Source organism: Canis lupus, chromosome 7, assembly GCF_048164855.1.
Source record: "Canis lupus baileyi chromosome 7, mCanLup2.hap1, whole genome shotgun sequence".
Lineage (NCBI taxonomy): Eukaryota > Metazoa > Chordata > Mammalia > Carnivora > Canidae > Canis > Canis lupus.
The window spans coordinates 60,565,012-60,583,400 of record NC_132844.1 but is presented as its reverse complement, the minus strand read 5'-3'; the positions used below and the strand labels follow the sequence as shown (position 1 = coordinate 60,583,400).

Genomic DNA, 18,389 nt, shown 5'->3' with positions numbered 1-18,389 from the left:
TCTCTGGTCTGCCAGGACACATGGTCTAAGACCACAGGGTGGGTCAAGCTGGCTGGGAGCACAAAGGAAGGCATGTGACCTACCCCGATGCAGCCAGCAATGAGGCGTTTGAATTGGTCCTTCCGGCGCTTGTCAGCCACTTTCTGTAGAGTGGGGTTCAACAGCTTGCAATCAAACTGGTCTAGAGAGTCCTTCTGTATGTCAGGGATCTGCTCCATCACAGCTCTTATCTCCAGGTACCTGGGACGCTGTGGAGTGGAGATATATAAAACCACTCACTGGTGCAGGCTGGGGCCCGCCACCTTTCCCATCCCCCACCACACTCATCTCTTCAGGCCACACTAGCAACCTGGCAGCTTCCTACTTTCATTATGGCCCAACTGCCTGGGAGCAGGCCCCTGGGGATGAAGCTGCAGCCAACCCTGCCTCCATGCTGTCTGACTCACCAGTGCCTCGTATATCTGGAAGGCCAGGTGGACCAAGGAAGCCATGCAGCCATCGTGTTGCCCGTGCGTCTGTAAGCCCTTCAGCACACTGGTGAAAAGCCACGTAACAGCATCTGCGAGCAGTGTCCCTGACAGCACCTGGGGACACAGCTGTGCTCAGGGCCAAAGGGGCACCCTCTGAAAGCCCCAGCAACCTGATTCTTCCAACTGATTCAGTCAGTCCTCATGAACCCAGGCTTACATAAGGGGTGAGGAGAAGAAGGGGTGAATAACCATACTTGTTTGAGCAGAGGCCAGCAGAGCTGGGTGGTCGTCCTCTGGCAGGACAGAGTATCCTTCCAGGCAAGGGAATTGAAGGCTGTAATTAATAGTGCCGTACAAACATCCTAGTGGGAAAGGATGAAGGGTTACAATGAGAAAATGAACACAATTTTCTTTGTAGGCCTATGCATGAGGGGATAGTGTTTTCATAGATAAATAGTAACATGATAAAAAAGCTACTAAAGACAAGCTTATTTCTTCTCTCTGTACATCAGGCAGTCAAGGGATCCCTGGATGGCGCAGCGGTTTGGCGCCTGCCTTTGGCCCAGGGCGCGATCCTGGAGACTCGGGATCGAATCCCACATCAGGCTCCCGGTGCATGGAGCCTGCTTGTGTCTCTGCCTCTCTCTCTCTCTCTCTCTGTGACTATCATAAATAAATTAAAAAAAAAAAATAAAAAAAAAAATAAAAAGAAGAAAAAACAATCCACATAGAAGAGAAAACCTATGTATAAGGAGACAAGCTTAGGCCTGGGGGACTGGGGTGGTGCTGAATACCACAATGTGCCTGTATGTTTTTCTGAAAGCCTTTGCCCAGGCTGGCATGGAAGACACCTTGACCTTTCCCACTCTTTTCTGGGGGCTTTAGGAACCAGGAAGTTTTAACCCATATAAAGCAGCATTATCCCAAAGAATTCTATGACGGTATCAGAGATTCAGAAAAGTGGATGCTGGTGCCATACCAGGAAAGCAGAAAAACCTCAGCTTCCCCTTCCACCCACCTCATGCTTCATTAGACATTTGCCCAGGTCTGTGAGCTCCGCCATGGTTGAGGGGGTTACCTCTGTGGCCATCATCTCATCATCTGAAAGCAGAGAGCAGAATGTTAAGCTCCATCCTGTCAGAACAGAGAAGAGTATCCTATTCTGATGGCAGCCCACCGGGTAAGGGAAAGCTAAGTATTCTGGGCTGACTGGTAGATGAATAGTCCTGGGACGGCCCACCAGCAGCCTGAAAGGGTGTAGAAGCTCCTGCCCATGGCAGGTCTAGAGATGCCTCTGGCTGTACATTTGAAAAATAGTGAGAAATGAGATTCTCTGAATAGTTACTTAAAAAGCTACAAACACTAAGGATCTTTTGTGGCTGAAGTATTTGAAGACCCCACTGTAGCAGGCACTGACCTAGTTACTGGGGATATTACCAGGAATAGGGCAAAGTCCCTTCCCTGATGGAAGTTGACATCCTAGTGAGGAAGACAGATAACAAATGAGCAAATGAAATAAAACAATGTCAGGCAATGACAAGTGCTATGAAGAAAAACAGAGCAAAAGAAAAATCCAGAGTGGCTGGGGTTGCCAGTTTTTCTAAGTTGGCCATATAAGACCTTTCAGAGGTAACATGTGAATGAGGCAAGGGAACAGGCCATGGATATAGCTGGGAGAAAAATTATACCGGTAGAAGAAACAGTAAGTACGAAGGCTCATATGGAACTGTGCTGGAGGAATACAGCAAGAGAGAAGCTAGGTGCACATCTCACCCACCCGAGACTGCTACGGAAATGGTTTCTACGTGAAACTGACCAGGCTACAGAGGGACAATATTTAGGAGTCTTAGGGCAGACCTCCGGAGGGTCACACAATAGGGCTCACTTACCATCTCCATCTGTAGGGGGAGCAGTACCATGGTCAGCACTTTTCTTTGAAACACAGCACACCGCTAAAGCAAGAAAGTGGGGTTACTGGGCTTATTGCCACCAGACAACAGCCGCCTCTGGCTAATAAATCCCAAATGGTCTTCCGGGCAGCTGAAGATGGGGGAAAGTAGAGCACTGTCCAGGCACAAAATCACCTTCACCAGCAGAAACAGAGGTGTTTGACCAGCCTGCTCTGGTCCCTGTTTAAGTTCATACAATTAACTAGAGGGAAATTATAGACTTTTCTGAGAGTAAGTGACCAAGAGGGGATGGCTGATACATCCTTGGTCTACTATGGATCTCAATCAAATAAAATGACCAAACAAGAAAAAAGAAAATTAGCCACCTTCATGTCCAAGTTTTAAAAACTTTCCCTGTTTTGACAAAATTAGGATGTTACTCCTACCACCAATCCAAATTTCTCCTGCTATTTTAGACCATTCCCTCATATTCTGATCTTACAATATAGTTTGCAATTCACAGAATGTCCTTAAGTTGATTTAATTATTTCTTAATTGATCTGTCAGTATTGCTGTCAACATGTCTTAATGCGGTTGGGCGAGTTCTGTTTCCAGAAAAAGTCTTTATTACCCCTACTTCCCACATGCCACTTACTGATTAGGTCCATGACTTCTCGGGTTAACATCCTCACCAGTTGTTCCTCTAACATCTCTTGAGACTCTGGGTTTTCATCTGCAGTGTCATCTTCTCCACTGCAGAAAAACACAGGGCCAACTTCCAATGGCAGTGCAAAAGAGCGAAGGACAAGGAACACAGTGACCCTAACCAGACTCTCTGTGCTCACTTCCTTCTTCTGGCTTCCTTTGGTCTACATTCCACACAAATGTTGAGAACAGGACAGCAGTGATCCACTGAAGCAGACATTACTACTTGACTATATCCAGTTGGCTAGAGGTACTAGATCAAAATCCAAAGTCAGTAAGGATGTCTCAGCATCCTCCTAAGGCATCCCCTATAAAGGCTTGACCAGAGTATGCTTAACAGTCACAGACAAGCAATCTACCATCTAGGCTGAGAACGACTATAACCCACTGCTTTTTAGCCCCGAATGGGAACACTTCCAAGAGAAGAGATGCTCCTTACCATAGCAGGCTCCTCTGATTGATGACTTGCCATTTCTGGGAAAGCCTCTGGGAAAACAAAAGGGAAATAAATGCTAACAGTGGGGAGGACGTTGGAATAGATAGTAGATAGTCCACTTCATGATTAAAATCAGCTGAGGAGGATTCCAAGTCTCAACAACAGAGCCTTGGGAGACCCCACAAGGTTAAACAACCAGATGTGGTTCCTATAACCTCTCCCATGCCCATGACGAGGACAGGGTATTCTATGCTTGGAAAAAAAAATCAACAATACTGTAGAATTCCCAGATCTCGCTAGACCCTCCTCATTCTTCACCCAGCTGATCCTCCTGCTTTAATCCCAGTCAGAGCAACAGACCCAGGGGAAGCACTCTCCTGACCACCTCTCCTCAACAGGAGGCTGAGAACAGAACTGGAGCCTGCAAATCTTCACAGGCAACTGAAGCAGTCTAGTTCTCAGGGGCTGCTCAACCCAGAGCCTGCTGGGGTGGCACCGCTGCATGGCCATCTGGACAGGGCCAGGAGATAACACTTCTGGGAACTGCCTTGCAAGACTTGTGAGAGGCCAACCTAAGGGTCATCTTTGCTACTCTCTCTGACCAATCTCTTACCATGTGGAGGTAGGTGAAAAGAGGTCCAAGGATTGGAGACACCAGGGCTTCATAGTGCTCCGGGGGACAGAAGAGCACCAGAGGCTTCACAAAGACCCATGGCGCAGCGGGTTAAGAAGTTTTAGCACACGAGCACATACCCCTCTCATTCTAATGCACCCCTCTCCTGCCAGGCAGCAGGTGACGCCCTTCGGCACAGTCAACCCCCAAAGGAACTGCAAGATGCCAAGGACATTCTGTGTCAATAGGCAAAACTCTTCAAGCTCTTTTCCACAGACCCCACGCTGCTGAGGAATGGATATCAGGCTGCACATTACAGGCACTTATTTGCCAGGAAAAAAAAAAAGAGGAGGGACACTTTCGTAACCAACTCCTCTTTATCATTCTCCTTATAACTTCAGGGAAGAAAGATACTTTCAAAAACATTAAAAAAAAAAAAAAGTCCAAATGAGAATGAAGTATGGGGAAGCACCCGACAGGATGTAGAAAGGAGATTAAAAAAAAAAAAAAAAAAAAGAGCTTTATCTTTCATATTTCCAAGAAGTGGGGCAATCAAGATTTAGCTCTAAGGAGAACGCTTTCAAGAACCCCCCGGGGCTGCCTTCCTGCTTTTCCTGCTGTTTATGCCAATCTTCTTGTCCGTTTTTTTTTTTTTTTAAGTTTATGATAGTCACAGAGAGAGAGAGAGAGGCAGAGACACAGGCAGAGGGAGAAGCAGGCTCCATGCACCGGGAGCCTGATGTGGGATTCGATCCCAGGTCTCCAGGATCGCGCCCTGGGCCAAAGGCAGGCGCCAAACCGCTGCGCCACCCAGGGATCCCTTCTTGTCCGTTTAATGTAGTTTATCACACACTTAGATAAATGATTCCATCCATTCCACACTGCTCAGCTCTGCCTCCTCTGGTGCCCGAGAGTGATTCCTGTCTTCCATCTTCTGGCCCTTTGGGTTATCTAGGGACTTTGGAAAGGATATGAAGCATGGGTCTGAGTCGGTAGTCAGGAATATTGTTCAGGTTGACAAAGGCCGAGCTGAGGAGCTGAGTAGCAAGGTGCTCCACGGTATAGAAGTCCTGCTGCATTGAAGGACCTGCCTTCCCTAGGATATGGAAGCTGGAAGGGAGAATCACGGCCAGTGACAAATCCCACATTTGCTCCTGCAAGCCCCGAATGCCCCAGGAATTTCTAGTCTACACTAAGATTTCTCAGCTAGAAAACCAGTTGTATTTGGTTCATAAGAGAACATCGGCTTAATCAGCAAAACACCCCTCACCCATTTAAGGGAACTTGATAGATTTAGCATCTTGTTAAATACAGATCAATAGTAGCCTTCATTACTTCCTAAGTAGTATGGATTTATAATGAAGGGTCTCTCTCTTTTTTTGGGGGGGAGGGGAGCTGGCTTGGCTGAACAGAGCACTGGGGAGTGACAATGCCTGGGGTGTGGTGGGCTTTGGGAGGGCCAGTTACCTCCCCATCCTACAACCAGGACCCAAAGACAAAGTCTGGCTAGGATGGTGAGGATTCTGATAAAATGCAGCCCCACCCACGGTATCTTATACTGTGGTCTCAGCATTTTATGCACTGGGAACAGACAAGTTAGGCGTAAGATCTCAAGTCATGGCTTGGACCAAGACATGTATGACAATTATAAAAAAGCAAAGATAAGAAAGCCAGCCAATTCATTTTGGTGTGACACTAGAATCATGGTTTCCTGTCAAATTTTTGCCTCACCTTTCCTGCACACTAGAATTCTACATCAGAAGTCCTATTCATGGCATTCCTATACAAAAGAATAGAAATAGCAACGGTTCCTTACCAGTTTTCATAGAGGGTGCAGAAGAAACGCTGCATTCTTTCCAAGACTGTTTTGTAGACAGGAGAGTCATTCAGTTCCAAGAGAGGTTGAGGTAAGCCTAAGAGAAAGATGGGTCAGGAACATGCTATCCTGCTGTCAAGGCTCTTAACCTGCCAACACCCTATGGCAGGCAGATATGGTTGGGGAGTGAGGGTGAGAAATGCTGTAAATGCAAAGCAGCTGGCCTAATATTCCACCAGAAGGAGGTGCCAAGAGCTCCCCTCGAGGTGACTGCTACAACATGGTTTTGGTGAGGAAAGTGGTAAGCTATTTAAGTGCCCAGGACTTCAGAGTAGACCTGGGCACTCCAACTTTTTGCCTGGGTTTCTCCCAATGGGACCTGTACCAAAACACACGATGACAGCTCAAGATGATCTCAATAAAGCACCGGGTGCTTTTAAAGACATATTGTGGGCGCTGTGACAGTGAGCCAGCAGAAAGCTTCAGAGATGGGCACAAGGTTTAGACAACTTGGATGTCTCTAGTTCTAACTTCTAACCACTGCCTTGCTCTCTTGTGTTCCAGCCATGAGTCATTCCTCTCTATTCCTGCACGCCTCAGGATCTTGAACCTGCCATTCTGTTTGCCCAGAATGCTCAACATCTCTTGCCTCCAACCTGATGAGGTCCTTCCTATCTATCCTTCGATGAGGTCCTTCCTATCTATCCTTCAAGTCTCCACTAGGAGGCAGTCTTCTGACTCCTCTCCAAGAAGGATGAGGTCTTCCAATAAACACATGACCACTTTCCTTCCCAGTATATATCACACGACTGCATAGTTAATTATTAACGGCAAAAATGAGTTAAAGCAACATGCAAATCAAGGTAACAACTGGGAAACGTGGTTTAGAATCCATTCTTTTTTTTTTTAATTTTTATTTATTTATTTATTTATTTATGTATGTATGTATGTATGTATGTATGTATGATAGTCACAGAGAGAGAGAGAGAGAGAGGCAGAGACACAGGCAGAGGGAGAAGCAGGCTCCATGCACCGGGAGCCCGATGTGGGATTCGATCCCGGGTCTCCAGGATCGCGCCCTGGGCCAAAGACAGGCGCTAAACCGCTGTGCCACTCAGGGATCCCCTAGAATCCATTCTTTAAAAAAATTTAACATATATAATAATTTGCTAATTAAAGCTATTGGAGCTTAGCTGTTTTTAAAGATTTATCAAGATCTTACCTGACTTAACACTTTTTTTTTCACATGTGAAAGCAGGAAAGTATGCTAATATCCTTCAGGTCAAAAAACCATGGTTTATTTATAATCTAAAGGCTCTGACACATACCAATACCTGGAGGGGTTAACACAGGGGGGAGGTAGGTGGCAGAGGGGAGAAACTGCCTCTGAAGATCTCTGTATGCTAAGATAATGAAGTAAATGCACTTGTTCCTAGAGACCCTGCTGGAACTCCATACAAAAACAGGTGGTCGAGGTCATGCCAGGTGAGAAGGAGATGACCACCCAGGCTCACTGATGCTGCAGGCTGAGTCCATTAGAGGTAAGGTAAACATCAAGAAAAGAAAAAAGATTAGATTTCTTACCTAAAATTGCAGATTTCTCCACTTCAAGCATATCCAGAGCCTTTGTGAAAGGCTCTGCCATCTTGGCTAGCATTTCTGGTGCATATAAAGTATTATGAGTTCTGCAAGAAAAATAAGGATGCTATGTGAACTTTTCCTAGTCTGCAGAAGGAAAGAATGGGTTCCATCCCGTAACTCAGTGATACTACACTTCCACATAGATGGATCTCCCTGTCAACACTACTCCCGCAGGGGAAAGAAAATAAGGTATAAATATTTAAATGTTTCCCTAGAAACGGGAATAGACTATTTGGTTGTATGGCATTCAACACCTAAAAGTGATCAAGATGAGAAGCAAATCCTGAGACAGATGGATGATAGCACAGCCTGAAGCCAGAAAAGGAAATTCTTTTATTATTTTTTAAAAAGATTTTATTTATTTATTCATGAGAGACACACAGAGGCAGAGACACAGGAAGAGGGAGGGCAAGTAGGCTCCATGCAGAGAGCCCAATGCGGGAATTGATCCCAAGACTCCAGGATCATGACCTGAGCCAAAGGCAGACGCTCAACTGTTGAGCCACCCAGGCGTCCCTTTATTCTTTTTTTAAAGATTTATTTTAAAGGAGGAAGTGGGGGGGGGGGGAGGAGAGAGAGCGAGAGAGCCTGCTCATGAATGCAAGTGGGAGGAAGGGCAGAGGGGGAGAGAGAGAATCCCAGGCAGACTGTAAGCTGAGTGAAGGGCCCAACCAGGGGCTCCATTTCATGACCCTGAGATCATAACCTGAGCAGAAACCAAGAATCAGATACTTCACTGACTAAGCCACCCACATGCCCAGGGAAATTTTTTTAAACCCGAGACAATGCTCAGGCACTCCCAGTTTGCAGACTCCTGGTGAGATAGGAGGAAATGTCAGAGGCACTGTGCTTTCACAGGCAACAACAATGGAGTAGGTAATGAAATGCCCTCATTTTTTCAGATGTTTGGTCTTTACTCTGAGAACCTGGACCTGACAATGCTTTGACAATTGTTTCTGCCTCCTGGAAGAACAATCACAGTTCCCAACAGAAGACTGAAATGACTTACCTGAGCAGTTGCTGGCTGTGTATGACTAAGGAGCAGTGACTGTGGACCTAAGCTACCGGCCAAACACAGCTGTCTACTCCTATTAGCACAGCAATGGCACCACCAAACAATCTATAGCCAAAGGGCCTATCTTATTTTTCTTTTAAAAGTTTTTTTTTTTAAAGATTTTATTTATTTATTCATGAGATACAGAGAGAGGGACAGAGACACAGGCAGAGGGAGAAGCAAGCTCCCTGCAAGGAGCCTGATGTGGGACTTGATCCCAGGACCCCAGGATCACGATCTGAGCCAAAGGCAGACGCTCAATCACTGAGTCATCCAGGTGCCCCTTCTTTTAAAAGTTAATGATAAAACATTTCAAACATAGAGGAAATCACAGAATATGATAGACATTAGCAGGGTTAAATATTTAAGATGCACTCTGAACAGATCATTTTAGACATCCTTATTTATATTTAATAAACACTCAACATCGCTTTTTGTATTTAAACATGTATACACAGTACAATCATTTAAATTAACTCCAGCTTATCTCCCCACCTCCCTGAGAGCTAATAAGTTTGTCTATGTGTGAGAATTTCTCTATGATGGACAGAAACATGCAGAACTACTGGATACTGGTGCTTTGCAACTCATGTGCTACAAATATTTTCTCCTCGTCTGTGGCCTGACTTGCTTATACTGTTATTTCCAATAGGCTTTATGCCCTCTGCTATTTTTCCATTGTGGTAAAATACATATAACATAAAATTTAACATTTTTAAGTACAGTTCAGGGGTACTAAATATACTGTTGTGCAACCACCACTACTATCTATCCCATTTTTGCCTTATAAAAGTGAAACTTGGGACACCTGGGTGGCTCAGTGGTTGAGCGTCTGCTTTCGGCTCAGGGGCTGATTCCAGGGTCCTAGGATTGAGTCCTGCTTCGGGCTCCCCACAAGCAGCCTGCTTCTCCCTTTGTGTCTCTGCCTCTTTGTGTCGCTCTTGAATAAATAATTAAAATCTTAAAAAACTAAAGAAATAAAAGTGAAACTCCATACCTATTAAACAGTATCTCCCCATTCCTCCCTCCTCCAGCTCCTGGCAACCACCGCTATACTGTCTATGATTTTGACCACACTCGGCATCTTGGTAAGTAGAATCATACAGGCTTTATCCTTCTGTGACCACTTATTTCATTTAGCACAATGTCTGTCCTCAAGGTTCATCCATGTTGGAGCAAATTGAAGAATTTCCTTCCTTTTAAAGGTTGAATGATATTCTATTTTATGTATGGATTCATCTAGTGATGGACATCTGGGTTGTTTCTACTTTTTTTAAAACTAAGTAATCTCTACTCAACAGGGGGCTCAAACTCACACCCTCCAGATCTAGAGTTGCACGCTCTACCAACAGCCAGCTGGATGCCCCTGCTTCTGTTTTAGCTGGTGTGAATCATGTTGCTATGAACTTGAGTGTATAAATCCCTCTTTGAGACTCTGCTTTCAATTCTTTGGAGAACCCAGAACTGGAACTGCTTGATCACATGGTATTTTTATCTTTCTGAGGAACTGACTGTTCTGCACAGCAGCTGTCCCATTTCACACCCCCACCAGCAGTGTGCTTCCACGATCCCTATTAGTCTGCTCCACAGAGACCCACTGGTTCCTTAGTAGTACCTTTTCTTCAATCCTCGTTCTTTCAAGATTGTTCCTCATCCTCATTAATTTCTATTTTCCTGGGATGCCTGGGTGGCTCAGCAGTTGAGTGTCTGCCTTTCAGTCAGGGTATGATCCCAGTTCTGGAACTGAGTCTCACACTGGGCTCCCCGTGAGGAGCCTGCTTCTCCCTCTGCCTGTCTCTGCCTCTCTCTCATGAATAAATAAAATCTTTTAAAAAAATTTTCCATTTTCCTATCTTGACTTCCTTTAAAAAAAAAAAAAAATAGTTTACTTTTGGTAATCTCTACACCCAACATGGGCCTCGAACTCACAACTCCCGAGAGATCAAGAGTCACATGTTCCTCTGAGGCAGCCCAAGAGTCCCTGCACTTTTTGCTTCTGTCATTGAAATCTGCCTTTGCAACCCTCTAGTGTATTTTTCATTTCAGTTATTGTATTTTTCAGCTCCAGGATTCTTTTTGGTTTCCTTTTAGGTTTTCTATTCCTTTATTGGTATTTCCATTTTGTCCACATTGTTTTCTTGGCTTTCTCCACATCTTCCTTTAGTTCTTTAAGCACGTTTAAGACCATTGTTTTAAGTCTCTGTCTAGGGGTGCCCAAGTGGCTCAGTTGGTTAGGCATTGGACTGTTGATTTTGGCTCAGGTCATGACCTCAGGGTCATGGGATTGAGGCCTGCATTGGGCTCCGCAGAGCTCTACACTGAACATGGGGCCTGCTTAAGATTCTCTTTCCCCTTCTGCCACCACCCGCCCACCACCACATACATGCTCTCTCTCTCAAAATAAATAAAATCTTTGTGTAGTAGATCTGCCATTTAGATCTATTTCAGAGATAGCTAACTCTGAAATATTATTTTCTTCTCCTTTCCCATACTGATTTTTTTTTACTATTGTAGGCTGTCTCTGTGCTAGAGATCCACTGAGGCATAAATTTATATGTTTTCTTAGGTCTTTTCTGAGCCTTTCCCTGGGCATACATAACCACTTTTCAATTTTCCCCATATATATTTAGGAATGCCCTAAACTTTAAAGTCTGACACACCAAAGGGGAAAAGTGAAAAATAAAGGGGGAGGGGGGCACCACTGGCCCTTTAAATCTCCTAGTGTTACTTATTTCAGCAGGAGGGGAAGAGCCTTGTAAAAATAGGGGAAGGTATAACCACCACTGCCTACTTCTATGTCTGCACCTGTGCTATCAGAAGTAGCCATCAGTGATCAGTACACAGATCTCCCATGGTTAGTGAACTGGGTCCTTTTTGTCTAGCCGGGTTCTGCAAGCTGTGTGCAAGCTGCTCCAGCCATAGACAAAAAGTAAATGAACAGACATGGTGTTCTCCAATAAAACTTTATTTACAAAATGTGTAGAGACCTATATTTGGCCCTTGGGCTGTGGTCTGCCAACTCCTGCTTTAGATCTAATAATTTATAATAAATATAAAGTAGGGGCACCTGGGTGGCTCAGTCAGTTAAATAAGTGTCTGCCTTCAGCTCAGGTCATGATCTCAGGCTCCTGGGATCAAGCCCCGAGTTGGGCTCACTGCTCAGCAGGGTTTCTGTTTCTCCCTCCCTCACCTGCACCCTGTGCTTGTACTTTCTCTCTCAAATAAAAAAAAAGAAAAGAAAGAAAGAAAAAGAAAGAAATACAAAATAGACTAAGTTAAACAGGGCTATGGAGATGCAATAAGCAAAATCCAAACTAAGGGAAATTATACAAGTACAAACCTAGTTTTTTTCACCAAGTAAACTGAAAAGATGATAGGGCAACTTACAAATTTAGAGACTTAAAAACATCTCAAACACTATATAAAGACCTAGTTTAGATCTTGAGTCTCCCCCCCTTAAAAAACCACCTAAAAGATTTTGGGGCTATTTCCACATTGATGAGACACTTGATGTTAAGAAATTACTGTTACTATTTTAAGATCTAATAATTGGAAGGTAGTTATATTGAAAAGACTCTGCTAGATCCTGGTAATTTCCCTTTTTTAAAAAAGATTTATTTATTCATGAAAGACACCAAAAGAGAGAGGCAGAGACACACGCAGAGGGAGAAGCAGGGCCCATGCAGGGAGCCTGACGTGGGACTCGATCCCGGGTCTCCAGGGTCACGCTCTGGGTTGAAGGCGGCGCTAAACTGCTGGGCCACCACGGCTGCTGCCTCTGGCCAGACTCTTTTAACTGGAACACTATGTACCATCTTTGGGAATCCAGTAAGGCATATTCTTACCCCAAATCATATTTTGAACTATTATTCCCCAGTATCCCACTGGATAATGAGAATTCATAACCTACTTCCTTCTAGTCCTGAAATTGCACTGTACCTTCTCTCATTCACTCTTCTCCAGGATTCCAGAAGGCTGTGTTAAGTTTCCTGACTTAGGTTCTAGTAGTTTGGAACATTCTGTTACGAGGTAACTAGCTTTTGCTAACATGAGGATGTGGTGGAAACCAGTTCCTTGTTGTGACACCCCTCTAAGTTTGTCTCATTCACAACAATCCTCTGGGGTTGGTGAATTTTATTCTCCCCACGTAACACACAAGAAAAAGGAAACTCAAGCAAGGTTGTTACTTTGAGTAGTTGCATGTCATGTGGTTGCCACTGATTTTAAGATGTAGCCTTTTCTGGGGGTGCCTACCTGGCTCAGTGGGTAGTGCCTGCGACTCTTGATCTTGGGGTTGTGAGTTCGAACCCCACGTCGGGTGTAGACATTACTTAAACACAGAATCTTTAAAAAAAAAAAAAAAGTGGAGTCTTTTGTGTTTCTCTCCCTTCCAAGAAATGAGCACAATCTTGGGGGCACAAGTGTATTAAGCAATAGTTCAATAGTACTATTAGTGTGTGTCCACGCCCATGGCTTAGTGACTCTAGGCCATACCTTGCTCAGAAAGCTCAGGTAAATCAAAGAATGACCATATGCCATGGCTCAGGACGCAGTCTTCTATACCTCTGCCTTGGTACAGAAGGAGAGCTATGACCCTGATACACATACATGTCTATCAGCCCCCACCTTGTTTCTACGCATGCCATCCTCTTGCTCATCTTTGCTCATGCTGTTTCCCTTACGTTTCCTCAGTTCTTTGCCTTATACACCTATTAAACATTCAGGTTTCAACTCCAATGTTACCTGACCCTCCATTCTCTCTTTTTAAAAAAAATTTTATTTATTTATTCATGAGAGACGCAGAGAGAGAAAGGCAGAGCCAGAGACAGAGCCAGAGGGAGAAGCAGGCTCCATGCAGGGAGCGTGATGTGGGACTCCATCCCAGGACCATGGGATCATGCCCTGAGCCGAAGGCAGATGCTCAACCACTGAGCCACCCAGACATTCCCCTGTCCCTCTATTCTATCAGTTAATTGCTTCCTGCTCAATGCTCCTAAAGGCTATTTAATACAGCCATCAAAGACTTGCCAGCCACCCTATGGTTTACAGAGGGTTTTCAGAACAATGATTTTATTAGGTTGTCACAATGCTGGACGTTAATAAGAATGAATATTTATTGAAAAATACACAAACTCTGGTTTTGTTATAAAAAAAAAAAAAGCAGCCTCAGAAAATGACTTGTGAAGCACTTCATTTTTCTATTCTCTGGAACAATTTGTGTAAAAGATAACTGATAAGACCCTTGAAGGTCTGGTAGAACTCAAATGTAAAATCATCTAGGTCTGGAGGTTTTTTGGTCTAATTTAACTACTGACATAGTTAATGGTTTAATCTTTAAGTTTTCTATTTTTCTGACTTACTCATCATAAGTTACATTTTCCCCGGAAATTATCCATTTTTTCCCTAAGCTTTCAAATATAGAAATGCTATTAGCATTTTCAAATAGGTTTATTTTATTAAAGATTTTATTTACTTATTCATGAGAGAGACACAGAGAGGCAAAGACACAGGCAGAGAGAGAAGCAGGCTCCATACAGGGAGCCTGATGTGGGACTCAATCCTGGGACTCCAGGATCACACCCTGAGCCGAAGGCAGACGCTCAAACTCTGAGGCACCCAGGTGTCCCTAGCTTTATTTTTGTTAAAATAATTTCATATAGGAGATCCCTGGGTGGCTCAGCGGTTTGGTGCCTGCCTTTGGCCCAGGGCGCGATCCTGGAGTCCCGGGATCGAGTTCTGCGTCAGGCTCCCGGCATGGAGCCTGCTTCTCTCTCCTCCTGTGTCTCTGCCTCTCTCTCTCTCTCTATGTCTATCATAAATAAATGAATTAATCTTAAAAAAAATAAAATAAAAGATAATTTCATATAACATAAAACTAACCAATTTATCTTTTTAATTTATTATTTTTAAATTTCTTAAAAAAGATTTTATTTGTAAGCAATGTCTACAACTGACGTGAGGCTCAAACTCTCAACTCCAAGATCAGGAGCCACATGTTCCACCAACTGAGCCAGCCAGGCAACCCCCAAATTAACCATTTATTTTATTTTATTTTATTTTATTTTATTTTATTTTATTTATTTTATTTTATTTATTTTATTTTATTTTATTTATTTTATTTTTATTTTATTTTATTTTATTTTTATTAATTAACTAATTAATTTATTTATTTTAAGATTTATTTATTTATTCATTCAGAGAGAGAGCGAAGAGAGAGGCAGAGACACAGGCAGAGGGAGAAGCAGGCTCCATGCAGGAAGCCCGATGTGGGACTTAATCCCGGGTGTTCAGGATCACACCCCAGGCTACAGGCGGTGCTAAACTGCTGCGCCACCGGGGCTGCCCCCAAATTAACCATTTTAAAAGTATGTAGACAATCAGGGTGCCTGGGTGGCCCAATCAGTTAAGCATCTGCCTTCAGCTCAGATCATAATTCCAGGATCCTGGGATCAAGTCCCATATCAGGGTCCCTGCTTCAATGGGGAGCTTGCTTTCTCCCTCTCCCTCTGCTGCTTCCCCTGCTTGTGCTCTGTCAAATAATTAAATCTTAAAGAAAAAAAAAAAAAAGACACTTAACTGACCGAGCCTCCAAGTGCCCCATAATTTTTTTTTAAATTATTGTTACTATTTATTACAATCATCCTACGGGGTGTGAAGTGGTATCCTATGCTTTTGATTTACATTTCCCTAATTTCTAATGATGAGGAGCATCTTTTCATGGGTTTGCTGGCCATCTGCCTATCTTCTTTAGAGAAATGTCTATTCAAGTCTTTTGACCATTTTTTGACTGGATCATATTTCTACATTTATCCTTATGGCAGCACTAACTAGTTTGATAATCGTAGCTTTGTAGTGAGTTGAGATTGAGAAGGTTGCATTCCTTAACTTTGTTCTTCTTTTTCAAAACTGTTTTGACTTTCTGAAGCCCATGTTGAGAAGTTCCCTTTCTACTCATAGTCTGCTGAGTATTTTTTATCATTGAGATTTTATCAAATGCCTTTTCGATTAAGATGATCATGTGGGTTTTTTCCTTTGTTCTATTATCATGATGTATTACATTAGTTTATTTTCATACATTAAACTACTCTTATATCCCTGGGATAAATCCCATTTGTCATGGTATATAATCCTTTAATCATGCCATTGGAGTCAATTTGCTCCTATTTTGTGAGGCCATCCAAAACTCTGCTTTAGCCTTACCTACTGCTGTGTGGAGCCCAAGGATTGGTAAAAGGTACCTCTTACTCTGAAAAACTGCAGTTTGCCACCTTTTTAGTTTCTAATTTAAGTCTTTTTTGGTGGTTTGGGAAGATGGCTAATACTATGAAATGATCTCTGATAAAATCTTTCTTCCTGATTCAGTCAAGTTTGACAGGGAGCAAACAAGCTATATCTATTTTGATTATCCTTTAATTTTGACCTCAAGATATAATTTAAAAAGCAGATATTAACATATTAGATGTTAAACATCCCTGACTCTTCAAGAGAATCTTGTATTCCTCATGGTCTCCCCTCTTCCTGCTCAAGAAGATGATGGTACCATGGTGGCTTCATTTCTAACTTACAAAAGCCAGGGCAGGAGGGCTCAGAGTATATATTGCTTTGCTATCTCTGATTTCCAGTCAGGTGCTCACAGCACGGACATTTTTACAACCCCTACTGATGTTTAGGCTCCTGAAGTATCACTTTTCATAACACACTTGGCAAGCCAGGGTTCTGTGCCTCCACATTAAAAGAAAACTAACTATTGCTCAGCAAAGAAAAAGAAACTAGGTAATAAAAGTTTTTAGTTTTGTACAATCTGTACCTATTTGAGTATTTTACACTTACAGCTTATCTCAATTCAGACTAGTCACATTTCAAGTGCTTAAGAGCCAGCCACATGTGGCTTATGTTATCGGACTATTTGACAAGGAGTTAAAACTCACAGCTTCAATATACAACTGGTGGAAATGTCAATTAGCACACTACTTTAGAAAACTATTTGTTTCTATCTATAAAACTGAAAATAGGGGATCCCTGGGTGGCGCAGCGGTTTGGCGCCTGCTTTTGGCCCAGGGCACGATCCTGGAGACCCGGGATCGAATCCCACGTCGGGCTCCCGGTGCATGGAGCCTGCTTCTCCCTCTGCCTATGTCTCTGCCTCTCTCTCTGTGTGTGTGTGACTATCATTAAAAAAAAAAATAAAAAAATAAAACTGAAAATACATACCTTATGACCCAGAAATTCTACTCTTACATGTAGGATTTCTATTCCTTTTTTTTTTTAATTTTTTTTAAATTTTTTTTTTAAATTTATTTATGATAGTCACATAGAGAGAGAGAGAGGCAGAGACATAGGCAGAGGGAGAAGCAGGCTCCATGCACCGGGAGCCCGACGTGGGATTCGATCCCGGGTCTCCAGGATCGCGCCCTGGGCCAAAGGCAGGCGCTAAACTGCTGCGCCACCCAGGGATCCCTCTATTCCTTTTTTTTTTTTTTTTTTTTTAAAGATTCTATTTATTTATTCATGAGAGACACAGAGAGAAGCAGACACAGGCAGAGGGAGAAACAGGTTCCATGCAGGAAGCCCGACGAGGGACTTGATCCCGGGTCTCCAGATCACACCCTGGGCCGAAGGTGGCGCTAAGCCGCTGAGCACCCGGGCTGCCCTAGGATTTCTATTCCAACTCAACAGAAACTATGTATATACCAAAAGACATTTCTAAGAATGCTAACAGCAGTACTACTGTAGTATTTGTAACAATAAATGCTGGAAACTATTGAAAAGTCCACCAATTCTAAATGAATAAATAAGCGACATAGTAATTACACAATAGATTACCATGCCAGCAATGAAAATGAACAAACCACAACTACATGCAATAATTTGGATGACTCTCACATACATTTGAGCAAGAGAAGCCAAACATGAAGGCATGCATGCTTCTGACTCGATTTATTAAAGCTCAGAAAACCAGGCAAAATGCTGAAAAGGTCAGAATACTGGTTACTCTTGTGGGTCAGGTAATGGCCGAAGAGAGGTGTCTGCTAAGGTTGTTTGTTCATCTGGGTGCTGATCACATGGATGTGTCACTTTGTGAAAATTCAACTACAGGCACTTATAATTCCTGTCCTTTCCTTATATCTACTTGTGCCCTTACATTATACTTCAAGATAGAAATTACTACAAAAACAAGATGAAACTCCAATAGCTCTGGATGCACAGTACTCAAAAGAAACTGTTCCATAACTATAGTGAAGATTTTTCAAAATATCTTGGTCAACGTTAACTTAAACCCTCTGACAGCACAGTGCCCCAGAGAAATGAGTAATTTGCTTTGTTCAGTTGAGATGCTTGCTCTTCTACCCTGGATAAGAGTCCAAAAACCACAGGAAAAGAGCACTAACCTGTAACTCAGAAATACTATGAGATACAGAAAAGAATCAAGGGGTGCCTGGGTGGGTCTGTCAGTTATCCATCTTTCTGCTCAGGACATGATCTCAGGGTCCTGAGATGGACCTTGGGTTGGGCTCCCTGCTCAGCGGGAAGTCTGCTTTTCCCTCTGTCCCTCCCTCTACTTGTGCTTTCTTTCAAAATAAATGAGTAAGATATTTTAAAATAACAAAATAAAAAAGAATCAAACTTTGCTTTGGCCAGTAAGAACTGAATTTAGCCATTGCCTACTTTCTCTGTAGTGTGTCCCTGAATCATCAAACATACCTCAGGTACAGTAAGCCTAGGCTTGGCCTACTTTCATTTGAATATGTAAACTCATGTGATTTG

At 43.2% G+C, this 18,389-nt stretch overlaps 1 protein-coding gene across 2 annotated transcripts in view; it reads right to left on the bottom strand.

The window, feature by feature from the left end:
• Positions 1-18,389, bottom strand: part of XPO5 (exportin 5) — a 51,372-nt gene that overhangs the window by 1,786 nt on the left and 31,197 nt on the right. For both annotated transcript variants that reach the window (XM_072832881.1, XM_072832882.1), the window contains 11 exons: positions 7,514-7,614; positions 5,930-6,026; positions 5,087-5,223; positions 4,114-4,211; positions 3,504-3,550; positions 3,015-3,112; positions 2,360-2,422; positions 1,489-1,571; positions 725-832; positions 447-584; positions 84-248 (listed from right to left, as the gene is read on the bottom strand). In XM_072832881.1, the coding sequence (XP_072688982.1) occupies positions 84-248; positions 447-584; positions 725-832; positions 1,489-1,571; positions 2,360-2,422; positions 3,015-3,112; positions 3,504-3,550; positions 4,114-4,211; positions 5,087-5,223; positions 5,930-6,026; positions 7,514-7,614 (1,135 nt within the window). The remainder of the gene's footprint in view (positions 1-83; positions 249-446; positions 585-724; positions 833-1,488; positions 1,572-2,359; positions 2,423-3,014; positions 3,113-3,503; positions 3,551-4,113; positions 4,212-5,086; positions 5,224-5,929; positions 6,027-7,513; positions 7,615-18,389) is intronic.